This window comes from Ziziphus jujuba, chromosome 4 (assembly GCF_031755915.1).
Source record: "Ziziphus jujuba cultivar Dongzao chromosome 4, ASM3175591v1".
NCBI lineage: Eukaryota > Viridiplantae > Streptophyta > Magnoliopsida > Rosales > Rhamnaceae > Ziziphus > Ziziphus jujuba.
The window spans coordinates 30569921-30588146 of NC_083382.1; the positions used below are offsets into that span (position 1 = coordinate 30569921).

The 18226-nt window shown below is 34.1% G+C and overlaps 1 protein-coding gene across 1 annotated transcript; it reads left to right on the top strand.

Moving 5' to 3' along the window:
* The first annotated feature begins 911 nt into the window (after nucleotides 1–911).
* Nucleotides 912–9690, top strand: LOC107435644 (pleiotropic drug resistance protein 3). Its single transcript, XM_060816574.1, is given in 25 exon segments — nucleotides 912–1284; nucleotides 2675–2798; nucleotides 3300–3385; nucleotides 3501–3585; nucleotide 3641; nucleotides 3705–3863; nucleotides 3948–4024; nucleotides 4127–4180; nucleotides 4279–4369; nucleotides 4553–4854; nucleotides 4926–5207; nucleotides 5298–5645; nucleotides 5648–5861; nucleotides 5946–6049; nucleotides 6155–6308; nucleotides 6396–6515; nucleotides 6624–6703; nucleotides 6785–7117; nucleotides 7226–7516; nucleotides 7689–7772; nucleotides 7949–8082; nucleotides 8207–8431; nucleotides 8693–8864; nucleotides 8978–9232; nucleotides 9324–9690. Coding segments are annotated over 25 exon segments (4392 nt in total). The 5' UTR covers nucleotides 912–934; the 3' UTR covers nucleotides 9591–9690.
* Nucleotides 9691–18226: the final 8536 nt, after the last annotated feature.

Below are 18226 nucleotides of genomic sequence, written 5' to 3' on the forward strand. Positions count from 1 at the left end.
GGTCACGATTCATTTGACAAGGATGACTAGACACATATAAAAATTATGTACTCTTTTTAGATTAAACGTCAGATCAGTAAGAGTTGATCTCCCTTTATAACGAGGTTCCATGTTTAATTTTGTCGCAAAAATTTCAAAATGGAAATTATGCCATTTGCCAAATTTGTATATTTTGCCAGATTAAATTACTCCTTAAAATGTTAAATGAAAACCATAAACACTCCTATATTTTCTTTCTTTAGAGTTCCTTGTATCTATATTTATTAATTCCTTATGCAATTTTTTCTTCTTCTTCTTCTTTTTTTTTTTTTTTGGATCCAACCTTTGTATGTAAATTATTTTTTTCATTGCAAAAAAAAAAAAAAAAAGGCTTTAGTATGAAATAATATTTCTTTAATTTATATTATTTATCAAAAAATAACTTCAAGCGTTAATTATAAAGAAGATTGGACTCGTCTTTTTTTTTTTTTTTTTTTTTTGATTAAATTAAGATTGGACCCACGAGCAAGATACCGAATCATATGCATTATATAACAATTAATACAGAAATTAATAGTCTCCTTAAAGAATCTGTCTACACCTTATCACCACTGATCCGGTAGGCTTGGTTGCAAGGCGCAAATCTCCCTATCCTATATATATATAAATATATATAAACATTGTTTAAAAACCACTTACTGTCAATTTGGCCTTGTTATTTTTTTATAGTTAACAATATCATAATAATAATATAATAATTGAACTTGCGCAGTTAATGTATGTAATCTCCGTGAATGATATTATTATTAAAAAAAGAAAAAAATCTCCGTGAATAATGTATATACTACAATATTGTCCGTTAAATAATGTTGAAGGAGTATATAAAAGAATGAGTTAGTGGGTGATTAGCTACCCAGATATTCACAGTTTGGAAACTTGGAATGGTAGAAATTCCATGGAAATGGAATCAGCAGAAATTAATAGAAGAAGCATCAACGAATCCTCTTTCCATATCCATGCATCAAGTTTTAGGAGCAGTATTTCAACGAAAGAAAATGATGACGATGACGATGAAGTTGAGTTGCAGTGGGCAGCAATCGAAAGATTGCCCACTTTCGAACGAATTCGATCATCATTATTCGACAACGAGCATTTAAATGGCAGCAAAGAGAAAGAGGGCAAGAGTGTGATTGATGTAACAAAGCTAGGAGCTCAACAACGGCATATATTCATTGAGAAACTTCTCAAGGATATTGAACAAGACAATCGCCGCCTCTTGCAGAAACTCAAAGAAAGAATAGACAGGTAATTAAATATATTTTCTCTGTTTTACCATAAATTTTTTTTTTCTCCTCACATATATACTTATATAAAATATCATTTTTGCTACAGTATACATCAATCCTGTATTATAAAGAATACGCTATCAATCTATTATCGACAGTAGATTAAATTCAATAATAGGTTAGATTTTCAAATTTATTATCGATAATAGATTAATGGTGCTCCTTTAATAATGCGAGACTGATATATTTTTTAACAAAATTTTATAAAGTTGGGTGTATATAAATACATAATTTTGCTAAAAAACATACCAAATCTTAGCATAACAATATGCACTTCATATCACACAATATATTCCACACTTTCATCCGCAACATATTGTTTGAGGTGAGAGTGTTTATTACAGGGGTTCTGGTGCAATTTTTAGTGGGTCTGTACACCCACGCGTATATGCATATCCGTTTTGCATGCTATAGCTAGTGGCTTCTAGGTAATGACAAAATAACAGGCATATATTAACTCCTTTTTTTTTTTTTTTTTTTTTGTTTTTTTTGGTGAATATAGCATATGTTTTGTTTTGGTGAATGAAGATAGGCATATGTTAACTTGGCAAATGAGAGTCCGCAAATTTATTTGTAACCTTAAGTCTGATCTTTTTTTGATAATTAATCTCAAGTCTGATCTAGTTTACTTCAAAAAGTAAATGGAAAATACGTAAAGATTTCAAGAGTTTTCCTGTACTCTGACAAATAAAATTTTATGGGTTTTGGAGCACAGAGACTCATGGACAAGACAGAAACAGAGAAGGAGATGACTCACATGTGGGGTTGAGTATTGTAGAACTAAAGCAACTTTTAAATAGAAGTAAGGAGATGACTCACAAGTAGGGTTGAGTACTATAGAATTAAAGCAACTTTTAAATAGAAATACTAGTTTTTAGTGCTAACTGAAGCTTTACTTGCAGTGCTATGATTAGATCTATAAATTCAGGAGGCGTTGTCCCTTTTTTTTTTTTTTTTTTAAAAAATTATTATGAATAAAGAAAAAGAAAAATTTTCATTTCTCCCAATTCTCAACAAAAAATTAATAAAAAAAATAAAATGCAAAAAAATTCTTCTCATTTTTTCATTTATCTGCCGATAGTTTTATGCAATAAACAGTCAGAATTATAACTGCTTCATGATTTTATAAAGACGTATATGAATAATGTATTCGATTCATGATTTTATAAACACATACATACATACATACATACATATATTATATATATATATATATAAACAAATTTTAAAGACACATATGACTAACATATTTGACTATGAATGTATACCATGCTACATATATCTACACGGTACATATGTATATATAAAAAATTGGTATTGTACTAAATTGACGTTTGCTTGTTATTTAGTGTGGGTGTGGAATTGCCAACTGTGGAAGTAAGATACCAGAATTTGTTTGTAGAAGCAGAGTGTGAAATAGTTGAAGGAAAACCTCTTCCAACACTTTGGAACACCCTCAAAAACATAATATGTGTAAGTATTTTATATTTTATTATCATTATTTATTTTTTGTCTCCCCAATACCAATAAATTTCTATTAAAGTATATTAAAATCCACCTCATGAAAAATTTACCTTTTGGGAAAAGTGCTTTATTTTTTACTTTTTGAAATACAGACTTGGAAATGGGTTTGTGACCGGAGGTAAATGAGAACAAAAGGTAGAAAAGAAAAAAAGACCCAAAAAAATAAAAAAAGAAAAAAAGGTCGTGAGCCAGGCTGGCACGACTAAGACACTGCCACGTGTAAGTTCGGAAAAGTTTGACCCTTTACTGTTGAGGCAGGCCACGTCATCACAAATTCACAATGTGCTTTGCTTAGTGCATCAGTTGATGTATATCTGTTTTTTATTTTTTATATGGAACCGAGAATTTGAATTTGGATCATTATTCTAAAAGAAGATGGCTTTAACCATTCGAATGTAGGGTGTATGATATTTTTGGTTTTTGATAGCATTAATCTAGCTTTCCTTACAGGGTATGACACAAATTACAAGGTGCAAGTCTCAAGTGAAGAAGCTAGAAATTCTCAAAGATGTCAGTGGCATTATCAAGCCCTCAAGGTTGATATTAAACACTTTTAACTTGAACTCATTCAATTCATAATCTTTCTTCTCTTTCTCCTGATTGACAGAAAAAAAAAAAAAGAGAATAATTTTTTAAACAAATTCATTGCAGGTTGACTCTGCTGCTTGGCCCTCCTGGCTGTGGGAAAACTACTTTGTTACAGTCACTTGCAGGGATACTTAATCACTCTCTCAAGGTTCATTCTTTCATATATGTATTTATGTTTCAGAAACAATATTATAAGTTTTGAGTGTGCATGGATATCAGTTAATCATGCAGGAAATAACTTTATCAAATGGTTCATAAAAATTTCAGGTGACTGGGGAAATAACTTAAATGGTTTCAAGTTCGATGAGTTTGCTCCTCAGAAGACATCAGCTTATATAAGTCAATATGATCTGCACATCCCTGAGATGACTGTGAGGGAAACACTTGACTTCTCGGCCCGTTGTCAGGGCATTGGAAGCAGAGCAGGTAGGCCTCTTTTTGTGCACGTACCGAAAATCATAAATTCCTCTATGCAGATTATAATACCTCTTAAGATTTTGGTCATCGAAGATATGATGCAAGAAGTCAATAGAAGGGAGAAGCAAGCTGGAATTGTACCGGAACCAGATATAGATACTTACATGAAGGTAAAGAACCAAGAAAACAAATGTATATTTTCAAACTAGTGGTAGCTTAAACATTATTCATTTTCTTGGTGGGCTAATCTACAATGAAAGCTTGCATAACAGGCTATTTCAATTGAAGGGCTAAAAAGAACTCTGCTGACGGACTATATCATTAAGGTATGTCTCTTTTTACAAAAGGATATAAAACTACCAACCAAGCCTCCATTCTTGCACGGATTTGGCAGTAATTTTGCTAATATTGTTGGCTTCTTCAGATCCTTGGGCTAGACACTTGTGCAGATACCATTGTAGGTAATGCTATGAAAAGAGGGATTTCGGGTGGCCAAAAGAAAAGGCTAACAACAGGTGCTGTAGATCTTTTATGGGATTTTTTCATAATAAATCTACTGGTTTAACATAAACATCCAAGATATATCTTCCACAAGATTTCAGCAGCGCATCAGCGGCTTGGTTTTTGTAACATATCTTCAATAATTAAGAGAGTTTATTCTGTCTTACTGTCATATTTCGTTTACCTGACCTTTTCAGCGGAAATGATAATTGGTCCAACAAGAGCTCTCTTTATGGATGAGATATCAAATGGTTTAGACAGCTCCACAACATTTCAGATCGTTAATTGTCTGCAGCAATTGACACACATAACCGAGTCTACCATTTTGGTTTCACTTCTTCAGCCAGCACCTGAGACCTTTGATCTCTTTGATGACGTTATATTAATGGCAGAGGGGAAAATTGTATACCATGGACCTCGAAATAATTCTCTAGAGTTCTTTGAGCATTGCGGTTTTCGATGCCCTCCGAGGAAAGGCATTGGTGATTTCCTCCAAGAGGTATATGTCCTTGTTTTAATTTTGTACATGATTCAAACTATTGCACTAATATGAAGGGAGGCCTTGTATAGGTGGTTTCAAAGAAGGATCAAGAAAAGTACTGGTATCATAAAGACCAACCCTACAGTTATATTGAAGTTGACAAGATTGCTAATATGTTCAAGGATTTTCATGTGGGGAAGAAACTGTCAGAGGAACTATCCAAACCTTTCAATAAATCTGAATACCACAAAAATGCTCTGTCATTTAACATATACACGTTGAAAAAATGGGAATTATTAAGAGCATGCACAGAAAGAGAGTGGCTACTTATGAAGCGTAACTCATTTGTTCATGTGTTCAAGACTGTACAGGTAATGCATAAATTGTAACATATTGTAAGTGACTGAAATTGAAAATTGGCATAAACTTGAATTTTATGGTCATTTTATTCCCTTGTACAGCTGGTGATCACTGCAGTAGTAACAATGACAGTGTTTATTCACACACGGATGAACATTGACGTGGTCGGTGCGAATTTCTACCTGGGGTCACTGTTTTATGCACTTGTTAGATTAATGTGCAATGGAATTGCTGAGATATCAATGACTGCGTCAAGACTTGGAATCTTCTACAAGCAAAGAGATTTCTACTTCTATCCTGCATGGGCCTATTCCATTCCAACTGCCATTTTAAAGATCCCCCTTTCTTTGCTAGATGCTTTTCTTTGGACAGCTGTTACTTATTATGTCATCGGTTACAGTCCCGAAATAGAAAGGTGCAAACGCAAGAAAATTATTCTTCAATAATGTTTAGAAAATGAATAAGACCATCTTCTAAGTTCCTATCCTTATCAATGAATATCAGGTTCTTTAAGCTGTTCCTCCTGCTGTTCCTTGTGCATCAAGTATCAGTGTCGCTGTTTCGTTTGATTGCTTCTATGGCTAGAAATCCTTCAGTTGCATCAACTTGTGGTCTTTTATCTATAGGAGTAATATTTCTATTTGGAGGTTTCATTATTCGGCGAAGTAAGGAAGGCTAAACTCTACACAAAATGTATTTCTACATACTTCTCAGGTCAATATTTGTAATGGAACTTATCATTTGTGTAGCTTCCCTACCTGCTTGGCTTCAGTGGGGCTTTTGGGTATGTCCGCTGGCATATGCAGAGATAGGTATTTCAGTCAATGAGTTTCTTGCTCCAAGGTGGCAAAAGGTGATACTCAAATTACTATTTTTTTCTTCTTTTTTGTCAAATAGAATACAAAACTTGGTAGATGATGCCTTTTGCTCAATATTCATTGTTCATTTCCCCTTCCAGATATCATCTTCAAATATCACTGTCGGCCAGCAAGTTCTCAAAAACCGTGGCCTTGATTTCAGTGACTACTTTTATTGGATTTCAATAGGAGCATTGGTTGGATTTTGGATTGTCTTCAACATTGCATTTACCTGCGCCTTAAGTTATTTAAACGGTAAGTTTCGTACAATAAAATGATTGAAAGTATGAAGTTAGTTATTCGAAGCTAAACCCTGGATGTTGAAGCATGAAACTAATGCAGCTCCAGGTAGATCCCGGACTAAGATTTCCCACAGAAGTCTTTCTAAGATGAAGGGAACAGAAGACTTTACTGGTCTTGTTACTCAAACAGCTATTGCAGAATCAAAAAGAACAAGTGAGAAATTTTTCATACTATGTTAGTACCTGGTACAATTAGAAGTATCGTGCGAATAAAACACACTGGTTAGTTTGTATGTGGACAATAATATGTTGACAAGTGTGATGCTTTATCCCATAGGTTTGGTTTTACCTTTTGAGCCTGTTGCAATATCATTTGAGAATGTGCAATATTTTGTTGATGCACCGAAGGTAATCACACTGTCTTCGGCCTTTTGTTCTCTTAGAGATATTGGTTAGAATTCGTTCAATTTACAATCATATATCTTTCAGAAACTGAGAGATCAAGGTTTTCCACATAAAAGACTGCAACTCCTTCATGACATTACTGGTGCATTTAGGCCAGGAATACTCACAGCTTTGATGGGTGTCAGTGGAGCTGGTAAAACAACTTTGATGGATGTTCTATCAGGAAGAAAAACAGGTGGAATTATCAAAGGTGATATTAGAATTGAAGGGTATCCAAAAGTCCAAAAAGCATATGCTAGAATATCTGCGTACTGCGAACAATTTGATGTGCATTCTCCAAATATTACTGTTGGAGAATCAGTGACATACTCAGCTTGGTTACGTTTGTCAGCTGAGATTGATAGACGTACTAGATCCGTAAGATACATTTAAACTTGCTTAGCTAATGCCATGGAATGCCACGGAATGTACTTATCAAGAACATATTCCATATTTCACAATTTCTTTTTTAAATATTTTTATCAGGAATTTGTGGAAGAAGTCCTTCAAATGATAGAGCTAGATGAACTCAAAGATGAGTTAGTAGGTGTAACTGGTGTCAGTGGTATATCAAATGAGCAACGTAAACGGCTAACCATTGCAGTAGAGCTTGTTTCGAATCCATCCATAATTTTCATGGACGAACCTACTTCTGGTTTAGATGCCAGGGCGGCTGCAATTGTCATGCGAGTTGTCAAGAATATCGTGAGTACAAATAGAACAGTTGTCTGCACCATTCACCAGCCAAGTATTGACATATTTGACTCATTTGATGAGGTAACTAACAGATTTATTTCTATACATGAAAAAGTGATTGCAACTTTCTCACAATAAGTTTTTCTCTTCTTAAATTTTGTGCTTTTTAGAAGAGTTTCTTGTATAAATCTGGTAATAAATATGAACTTAGGTAGCACTGTGTTGATCATCAACTAATTGCTACTTTGTACAGTTGATTCTGTTGAAACGAGGAGGGCAAATTATCTATTCTGGAGAGCTGGGTCAGAATTCAAGTAAGCTTATTGAATATTTTGAGGTAAGTTTTAATGCAACAAGTAAACTTCCTCACTATATATCTTAATTTCAAAATGTTAGTTCCTAAACTTTGCTAAAAGCGAGTTTCAGTGAAATGCAGCATTTAAGAAATGAAAGCCATTATTTGATTTTCATAAGCTCATCGAAACTTTAAGCACTTTCTTTTTGGGAATTCAGGGTGTTTCTGGGATACCAAAGATCAAAGAAAACTATAACCCAGCAACATGGATGTTAGAAGTTACCAATCCTTCTGTAGAAGCTCAACTAGGTTTGGATTTTTCCGTTCTCTACAAGGAATCTGACTTATTCTGGTAAGCCCACCCAATTACGATATATAAATAAGACAAAGGCAATGTTACAGTTTTGGCAAATAATTATAAGGTGTTATGTATCGGCTTACTAATCCAACTTCACAATATAATTCGTTCTGCAAAGGAAAAACAATGAACTAGTTAAAGAACTGAGCTCACCAAGAGGCTCAAAGGAGATACAATTTTCTACTCGCTTTCCTCAAAATGGATGGGATCAATTTAGAGCATGTCTGTGGAAACAGCATCTCTCATATTGGAGAAACCCACAATATAATTTGGTGCGCTTGATATTTATAGCAGTGTCTTCTTTGTTATTTGGAGTACTTCTTTGGCAGAAAGGACAGAGGATGTAAGTCTCTCTAAACTAAACTACTAGATCATCTTTCATGTACTTTTATATACCGTATCTGAATTTCTTGTAGCTACTGTTTCTTTGCCTTCTTTCTGAACCATGTTCCTATCCTTCACCTACAAATATAAACATCTTCATTTAAATGGACTTAAAAATTTTTACATGTTTTAACCTATAGCTATATATTTCACTTCCCATTAAGAAGCAGCAGATATAAATGATTATGGTTTATAGTTCTGAAATTTCTTTGTTTTGAAGAGATGGTGAACAGGATTTGTACAACATACTTGGAAGCATGTACATGTTTGTTCAATTCGTGGGACTTGGAAACTGTTCCTCTGTTTTACCACTTATAGCTTCAGAACGCACAATTGTATACAGAGAACGGTTTGCTGGAATGTATTCCTCATGCGCATATGCATTTTCACAGGTCCAGATATATTCCCATAGCGCATCTCTTGTGGTTCTCCAAAGTTTAATATTTAAGGAATTTAAAATTTTTCTGAAGGTTGTGAATGTTCTTTTTTTCTCCATGTTTTGCAGGTTATTATTGAAATTCCCTATGTATTTCTTCAAGCATTTTTGTTTTTGATTATTACATATCCAGTAATAAATTTCTATTGGTCACTTTACAAAATATGTTGGTATTTCTACACCACGTTTTGTACATTTCTCTACTTCAATTACTTGGGCTTGCTGATTGCTTCTTTGACACCTACCTTAGAAATGGCTTCGGTAGTTGCAGCCTTTTCCTACACCTTGTTGAATTTGTTCTCAGGGTTTCTCATACCCGGACCGGTAAGCCAAATCTTCCTCTAACTTGCTTTTCACTTGGTTTAAGATTCAAGTAATCTGTCTTAATCAATTCTACTCTCTTTTTTGCTTGCAGAAAATACCAAAATGGTGGGTTTGGGCTTATTGGAGCTGTCCAACTTCTTGGTCCTTGAAAGGTCTTCTAACTTCACAGTATGGAGATTCAAAGAAGCAAATTACCATATATGGGGAGAAGCAAGCAATTGATGCATTCTTAAAAAGCTATTATGGGTATGACTATGATGACCTAGGAATTGTTGCTTTTGTTCTTCTTGCATATGCACTTGTTTTTGCGTGTGGTTTTTCATATGCTACAGAAAAACTCAACTTTCAGAAGAGGTAAAGATGCTTCTTAAATGTAACTAATGTAATGTGTAATATCAGCTTGAACAAGTCTTTAATGCATTTAAAATGGAATTTTGTTTTTTATGGGGATGAAAAGGTAAAGTCAATACCAGAAGAACCGTGGCAACAATTTTCAATGAATCAACATGACAAAAAGCATTCTTCTCTGTACATGAGAAAAAGGTGCTTTAATTTATAGATTACAAGAAACACCCAACATAAACAATGAAAAGAAAAAGAGCAGCATATCTAGCAATGAAATGTGGAGCCTCCTACCAGTTGAGGGAGAAGGTGAAGGTGGAGTAGACCTTGGATGTGGAAGACGTGTACTATTCTCATTGGAACAAGTGCAATTGCAGCGGCTTGGCCGAACAACTCTATAGAAACCGGTGTTGGCCAGGATAAAGATGTCCTTTCTGTTATCCTGTCCAAAAGAAAATATGAATCCCAACGGAGGAAGAAAGCTACCATCTTCAACACTGCACTGGATAGGAGAGTCGAGAGCACAAGTCATAGGAATTTTAGCACTAGTGAAGTTTCCACTATCTTTCGGATGTTCTAACCCTGTCCATATACCCCACCAGCATACAAATCTGCATACAGGTATCTGCAAATCCAATATAAGTAACATGATTTCAAAGGTAATATTAAGCTGTTAAAAATATAATTAAAGTTTCAATTAATGGTTTAACATAATCTTACCTTCCATACATGCATGGATCGGTCGTGGACCGGTAAAAGTAGCCACCGGTGATTGATGCAGAACCTTCAACCTTATTGACCTCACAGTGGTTGTAGCCCATTACAGGGAAAATTGGAGTTATGGAGGTAGCAGAAGTATTTCCTCCAGGGTACTCTGGAGGATTGTAAAGAAAATGTCCTTCATACACACGCCATCCATAGTTCCACCCTTTGTGACTATATCAACCTCTTCAAACAGATCCTATAGGATTAACGGTTTCAGTATTAGTGGCAATAAAGGATCACAAAAACCGAAATGTAGGGCAGAACACAGTGGAACCTTCCAACCTGGCCAACATCTGCACAGAGGAAGTAGGAAGGCCTCTCTAAGTCGAAGCTGCATCGCCAAGGATTTCTGAATCCTAAAGCCCAAATTTCAGGCCGCAATTCCTTGTCTTCAGAAAATGGATCATCTCCGGGAATAGAATAGTTCCCCCACAGATCAAGGTTAGAAAATGTTGTTGCGCCTGAAAATAAGTGCAACAAAAGGAAAATATTGATCATATACTTCCTGATAATGATTTTTTTTTTCCCTCATAAAATCAAGAATCGAACAAATGAAAAACCAGATTTTCAGCCTTAAACAATATACTTAATATTTCAATTATAATCTATATTTACTTACTTGGAGTGTTATCTATATATACTTAATGATTGGGCTAAATTATTTCTACGTGATCTTCTTATTATCATTAGCAACAAAATTTAAATTAGACAGAACTATATTATATCCGCCACTATTTATAAATTTCTCGCTGGCTAATAATTAGCTACGAAATTGTATGCTGCAAACCTTTGCTAATATGACTACACAAAATATCAACCTGACAAAAAGATTCTTCAATATATATAAAACAAGGGATTACTGTTTGGCAGTACATTCTTCCTAAATTACCACAGCAAAGGAAAGGTACATATCAGAGAACAAAGAGCAACAGCAGCCCACAGAGCACAGACTTAACCCTCTACACTTAACAAAAATACAGAATATACAAATTTTTTTGAAAAAATTAGCTTGTTACTCTATGTACATAATTAGAGTTTTTAATATTACATATGGGTATTAATAAAATAAACCACTAGTTTATAACATTATACAGGAATATTCACTAACCAAACAGAGCATACAATTAAGCTAATTAGAAAACACTGGTATTTCTTATTAAATCTTAATATATTTAAAAGTACCTAATTTTAGCATAGTTAGTGGGGCTGGGAATGTGCTTGTTTTCAAACACTCTATTTATAGCCGTTGAAGGTAGTTTGGATAAATTTAATATGTAATACTGTAGGCCCATTAAAATATTCACTGAATTAATAAATGTTATGTGTTTTAAAATAATATTGATTCACATATTTATAAAATTAAAGTATAAAAAATAAACTCAAAAAATAAATTAATTAAATATTATCATAATCCTTTAATAAATATTTTAATAACTCTAATATTATTGTTCCTAAAATAATAAGCGTGCAACAATCCAAAAATAAGATTTTAGTTTATATCCAGTTTGGATACATACGTATACGACAAAGCAAAAAAGAAGACTTGCTTTATTTAAAACTTCAGTTGTTATGCTTCTATTTAGGCCTAAAGTCTTAAAAAAGAAATCTATCATTTTCGATTATATTCTGGATTAATTATATAGGTATGTGCCGGTTGGAAGGAGGATGACTACGTAGTATCATAACGACATTTTATAAGAATGTAATTAAATACAAATACAGAGACGGCTTTTTAAGTCAATCCAATAAATTCATTAAATCGATTGAGGAATAATGCAAATAGGTATCTTTATTTATTTATTTTTTCACTATCGAAATCAAAGATTTCGAACTCTTTTTGATGCCCTGGTTCTGGATTGGTCAGTAGTTATAAATAAGGGCTGCTTAATGTTTGAAAAGGGCCATTTTGCCAGAGGAAAAAAAGGTTGGAAAAAATCTACATTGTTCTATAACATTGAGAGAGAAAGAAGAGAGAGTTATAGAGAGCAAGAGAGGAGAGAGATGTTCTGTAATATTGAGGAAGAAAGGAGAGAGACGTACTGTGAAATTGAGAGAGAGAAGAGACAAAGAGGTTCTCTACTATTGAGAGTTATATAAATAAGAGGAGAAAGACATGCAAAGCGGTAACTCTACTATTGAGAGTTATTTTAAATTGTGATTTAAATTTTGATAAATTTTATTATTGTTTTGGAAAATGTTATACGATATGGTATTGAATCCCGTGTGATATCTATTATACTAAGAGAAGATTTTTTTTTTTAAAATAAAAAAAAAATAAAAGGAGAGAGACGTGGGAAAAAAGATAGGAAAAGACATAACAAGTGCCCATACTTTTTCAAGCCAAAATTCTATTTTTCCTCACATATTTAAAATGAAAATTGAAATCCCTGTTTTAAAGCTACTTTCCTCCATAATTTCCAATATATATATATATATATATATTCATTATATGACTTTTTCTTAGAACCAAACAGAAAACGTAAATTTCCGCTTTATTATTATTATTTTTTTGGGTGTGAAGATAAGTATTGCCTTTTTTTTCTCTTAAAATTGATATTTCAAATATAGATGTATCGGTCCAAACCATTGAAAAAAATTCACACAAAAAAATTGCGAAGCTAGCAAACTAAATTCTAAATAGATTATATATAAATCTCAAAAATATGTGTATATATATATATATATGTATATATATTTATCTTAACTCTAAAGATAATTTAAAAACTAACAAAGAGATTGTGATTATATAGTTCATATTCGTTTAGTTTCAGGGTGTCATCTTCTATACATGCCGACCCAAACATAATTAATATGCCGTCTTACAGAGCTATATATGTTCAATGAGAGGAAAAAAAAAAAAATCTTTCAGGAAGATATTTATATTTTTTTTGGTCATAACTTTCACGAAAATATTGTGATTTAATAAAATTTAAAATAAATTAAATGAATTAAAAAAACTGTATATGCGGAGGGAATCAACGCCACTCATTTTCCCGAAAAACGACAAGGTGTGCTGATTGGACAACCATCGATACGACGTCACTGCGTTTTTGTTTACGAAGAGTTGACGCGAAATCGATCGGTTTCATGGTCATTATCAGGTGTCTGACTTTTAGTTCATGAAAACTAATGAAATATTTGTGTATTAATTTCATAAAAAGAGAATCATAATAAAGAAATGAGATTTCGTTTTACTTGACCAGTCAAGGGACCCATGAGGAAGCCACACAGTTATACATATACATATATATATATATATATATATATATATATATATGAGTTTGAACATTGAAAATATTATAATACAATATCATATAGCATAAAATTACAGTTTAATATATAAATATGATTAAAAAAAAAAGATTTCTGTACATATTATTTTTATGATCGTTGTAATTCTGCTGCTATTTAATTAATATGTCCAACTTCAACTCAACCCCTGCGCGGTTACATATTCGGCAGTATTTTTAATTTAAAAAAAAGATAAAAAGAAGGTATCATTCTCATGCTTTATTATTTTTTTCCATTTGCATTCTACAGACAGTTTCAAGCTGCTGTCTATTTAGGCCACTTATAACCCTCATTTTTTTGCGCGCGCGCGCACACACACACATATATATATATATATATATGTTCTTTTCCATTTTACTTCCCAAACTATTGTTCTCTTACCACTTTAATCAAATCAAGCATTTTTTAACCAATGATTCAATAAAATTAACAGTATAAAAACTATTTAACTTTGTTTGCAAACAATTTTATTATTATTTTTTAATGCATTATATATGACTAATTTGGTCAAATTTATTAAAGAAAATTGCATAGTTAGATTAAAATGATACAAATATAATAATCTGAGGGCCATGGTTAGAACTTAGAAACTTATAGTTTAGAAGTTATAAAACAAAATGATTTAGTAGAAGAGGGTGTGTTTATATGCTAATTTCTGTGGTTTGGTCACGATCCATCTGACGAGGCCAACTAGACACATATAAAAATTATACTACTCTTTTTAGATAAAACGTTACATCACTGAGAGTTGATCTCCCTTTATAACGAGGTTTCATGTTTAATTTTGTGTCAAAAATTTAAAAATCGAAATTATGCCATTTGCCAAATTTGTATATTTTGTTGTGGTTCTCTGACCACTTTAGAGAAGAAATATGAGAAGAAAAATAAAAGAATTCTATTACTCTCTTAGAAATAAAATACAAAAATAAAAACTTCTCTCATGGAGGATTCTCACGTGGAACCTCTCTCTACACTCTCAAATTCTCTCTGGAATTGCTCACTCTTCTCTCAAGCTCTCTCTGGAACTTAAACACTCTCTCTCTCGGAGTTTTCTCTCAATATTCCTCACTTGGGATAATATTGAGCTTGCTCACTTGGCTTGGCTTGCATACAACGGGATGGAGTCTATTTATAGGCTTACAAGGTCGGTTGCATGGCCACAATCTTCAACAGCCTCTGATAGTAGCCCACAATTGTTGAACAATCCATTTTCGGTGCAGTAATGGCCATTGTCAAAAATGGTGGCTGTCGGTGCAGTGGTGTCAAAAATGGTGGCTGTGCAATCTTCACACTGTCGGTGCAGTGGTGGTGCGGCTGGACTTCACAATTCTCCCCCTCCAGCCGCATTTAAACTGATGGTCATCTGCCATCTATTCCAGCTATGTCTCTGCATAACTTCAGCTTCTCTTGAGCAACAACTTTTGTTAGCATATCTGCTGGATTCTCTTTTGTGTGGATCTTCATCAGTTTCAGCAACTGTTGATCTATTACTTCGCGTATCCAATGATAGCGGATGTCAATGTGCTTTGTATGGGAATGATACATTGAGTTTTTGCTCAAATCCATGGCACTTTGGTTATCACAATGTATCTTGTAGTCTTCTTGCTTGATGCCCAATTCTGTGAGAAAACGCTTTAACCACAACATTTTCTTACCTGCTTCCGCTGCGGCAATGTACTCTGCTTCAGTAGTGGATAAAGCAACACACTTCTGCAATCTTGACTGCCATGACACAGCTCCCCCTGCAAAAGTGTAGAGATAACCCGATGTAGACTTTCTATTATCAGGGTCTCCGGCCATATCTGCATCTGTATAGCCTTCTAAGATTGGATCACCTCCCCCGTAGCACAAGCACAGCTTCGATGTACCTTTAAGATACCTGAGAATCCATTTGACTGCTTCCCAGTGTTTCTTTCCAGGATTTGAAAGAAATCTGCTCACAACACCTACTGCATGAGTAATGTCTGGTCTGGTACACACCATTGCATACATCAGACTTCCTACCGCTGAAGAATATGGTACTGAAGCCATCTCCTCTATCTCTTCTTTGGATGAGGGGCACAATCTCTTACTCAACTTGAAATGATTTGCAAGTGGAATGCTGACCGGTTTGGCTTTATCCATGTTAAATCTCTTTATCACCCGTTCAACATACTTCTCTTGAGATAGCCATAACCTTCTATTCTTCCTGTCTCGGATTATTTGCATTCCCAAAATTTGTTGAGTTGATCCTAAGTCTTTCATATCAAAGGACTTAGATAATTCTTTCTTCAGCTGACTAATCTTCATTGCATCTTGTCCAACGATCAACATGTCGTCCACATATAGCAAAAGTGCAATGAAGTTTCCACCTAAAAATTTTTGAATATAAACACACTGGTCTGCTGCAGTCCTTTTATAGCCTTGACTCACCATAAGCGAGTCAAACTTCTTGTACCATTGTCTTGGTGCTTGCTTGAGGCCATACAAGCTCTTCTTTAGCTTGCATACGAGGTTTTCTTTCCCTAAAACCTCAAATCCTTCTGGCTGCTCCATGTAGATTTCTTCATGTAAATCACCATGAAGAAATGCTGTCTTCACATCCATCTGTTCAAACTCTAGGTTTAGACTTGCTACTAAACTAAATATGACTCGAATTGAAGTCATTTTTACCACTGGTGAAAAAATCTCATCAAAGTCAATTCCTTTCTTCTGAAGAAATCCTTTGACCACCAATCGGGTTTTGTGTTTCACCACCTTTCCGCTGCCATCTTTCTTGAGCTTGAACACCCATTTATTCTTTAGTGCCTTTTTTCCTGTTGGAAGCTCAACCAACTCATAAGTATGATTTTTCTGCAAGGATTCCATCTCATCTTGCATTGCTTGCAGCCACTTTTCCTTCTCTTGATGAGAAACAGCTTCCTGGAAACTCTCTGGCTCCCCCTCTTCAGTAAGCAGAATATACTCAGATTCTGGAAATCTCTTTGATGGAATTCGGCCTCGCTCAGATCTCCGAACTTGTAAACCACTGGTTTCAGGAGGTGTACCATCATCTGACCGCTGTGATGGCCCTGCAGCTGCTTGAGAGGATTGAGTCTCCCCCGGCTCAATATCCCCTTCTTCCTCCTGGTCTGCTTCTGGTATATCTTCATGCACCTCATTATCCTCTGTGGCTATTTGTGCTGGTGCTGGATTAGGACAACAATTCTCGGCACTAGAACTACAATTAGGAGACATTCTGGGCTTTTCAATGTCTTCCATTTTCTGGTTTTCATGGAATACTACATCCCTGCTTCTAATAACCTTCTTTGTTTTCGGGTCCCATAACCTGTATCCGAATTCTTCATCTCCATATCCTATAAAGATGCATGGAGTAGATCTTGCATCGAGCTTCTATCTGAGCTCCTTGGATACATATACATAAGCTAAACAACCAAACACTCTTAAATGAGAGTAGGAGGGAATCTTACCCGACCATATTTTCTCCGGAATTTCAAAATTCAACGGTACTGACGGTTTTCTCTCATGGAGGATTCTCACGTGAAACCTCTCTCTACACTCTCAAATTCTCTCTGGAATTGCTCACTCTTCTCTCAAGCTCTCTCTGGAACTTAAACACTCTCTCTCTCGGAGTTTTCTCTCAATATTCCTCACTTGGGATAATATTGAGCTTGCTCACTTGGCTTGGCTTGCATACAACGGGATGGAACCTATTTATAGGCTTACAAGGTCGGTTGCATGGCCACAATCTTCAACAGCCTCTGACAGTAGCCCACAATTGTTGAACAATCCATTTTCGGTGCAGTAACGGCCATTGTCAAAAATGGTGGCTATCGGTGCAGTGGTGTCAAAAATGGTGGCTGTGCAATCTTCACACTGTCGGTGCAGTGGTGGTGCGGCTGGACTTCACATATTTTGCCAGATTTAGTTACTCCTTAAAATGTTAAATGAAAACCATAAACACTCCTATATTTTCTTTCTTTACATTTCCTTGTAAATATATTTATTAATTCCACTTATGCAATTTCTTCTTCTTCTTCTTCTTCTTTGTTTTTTATCCAACCCTAGTATGTAATTTTTTTTTTCTTTGCAAAAAAAAAAAAAAAAGTTTTAGTATGAAATAATGTTTGTTTAATTTATATTATTTATCAAATATAACTTCAAACGTTAATTATAAAGAAGATTGGACTCGTCTATTTTTTTATTAATTATATATATATATATATATATATATATATATATATATATATATATATATATTTTTGGTTAAATAAGATTGGACTCGTCTATAGAAAAGATAAGGTCCAAAAAGTTATGAGCAAAGATACCCAATCATATGCATTATATAACAATTAATGCAGAAATTAATAGTCTTCTTAAAGAATCTGTCTACACCTTATCACCACTGATCGGTAGGCTTGGTTGCAAGGCGCAAATCTCCCTATCCCGTATATATATATATATATATATATATATATATATATATATATATATATATAAACATTATTTAAAAACCACTTACTGTCAATTTGGCCGTCTTAGTATTTTTTTTTATTATTATTATTTTTTTTATAGTTAACAATGTAATAATTGAACTTGCGAAGTTAATGTATGTAA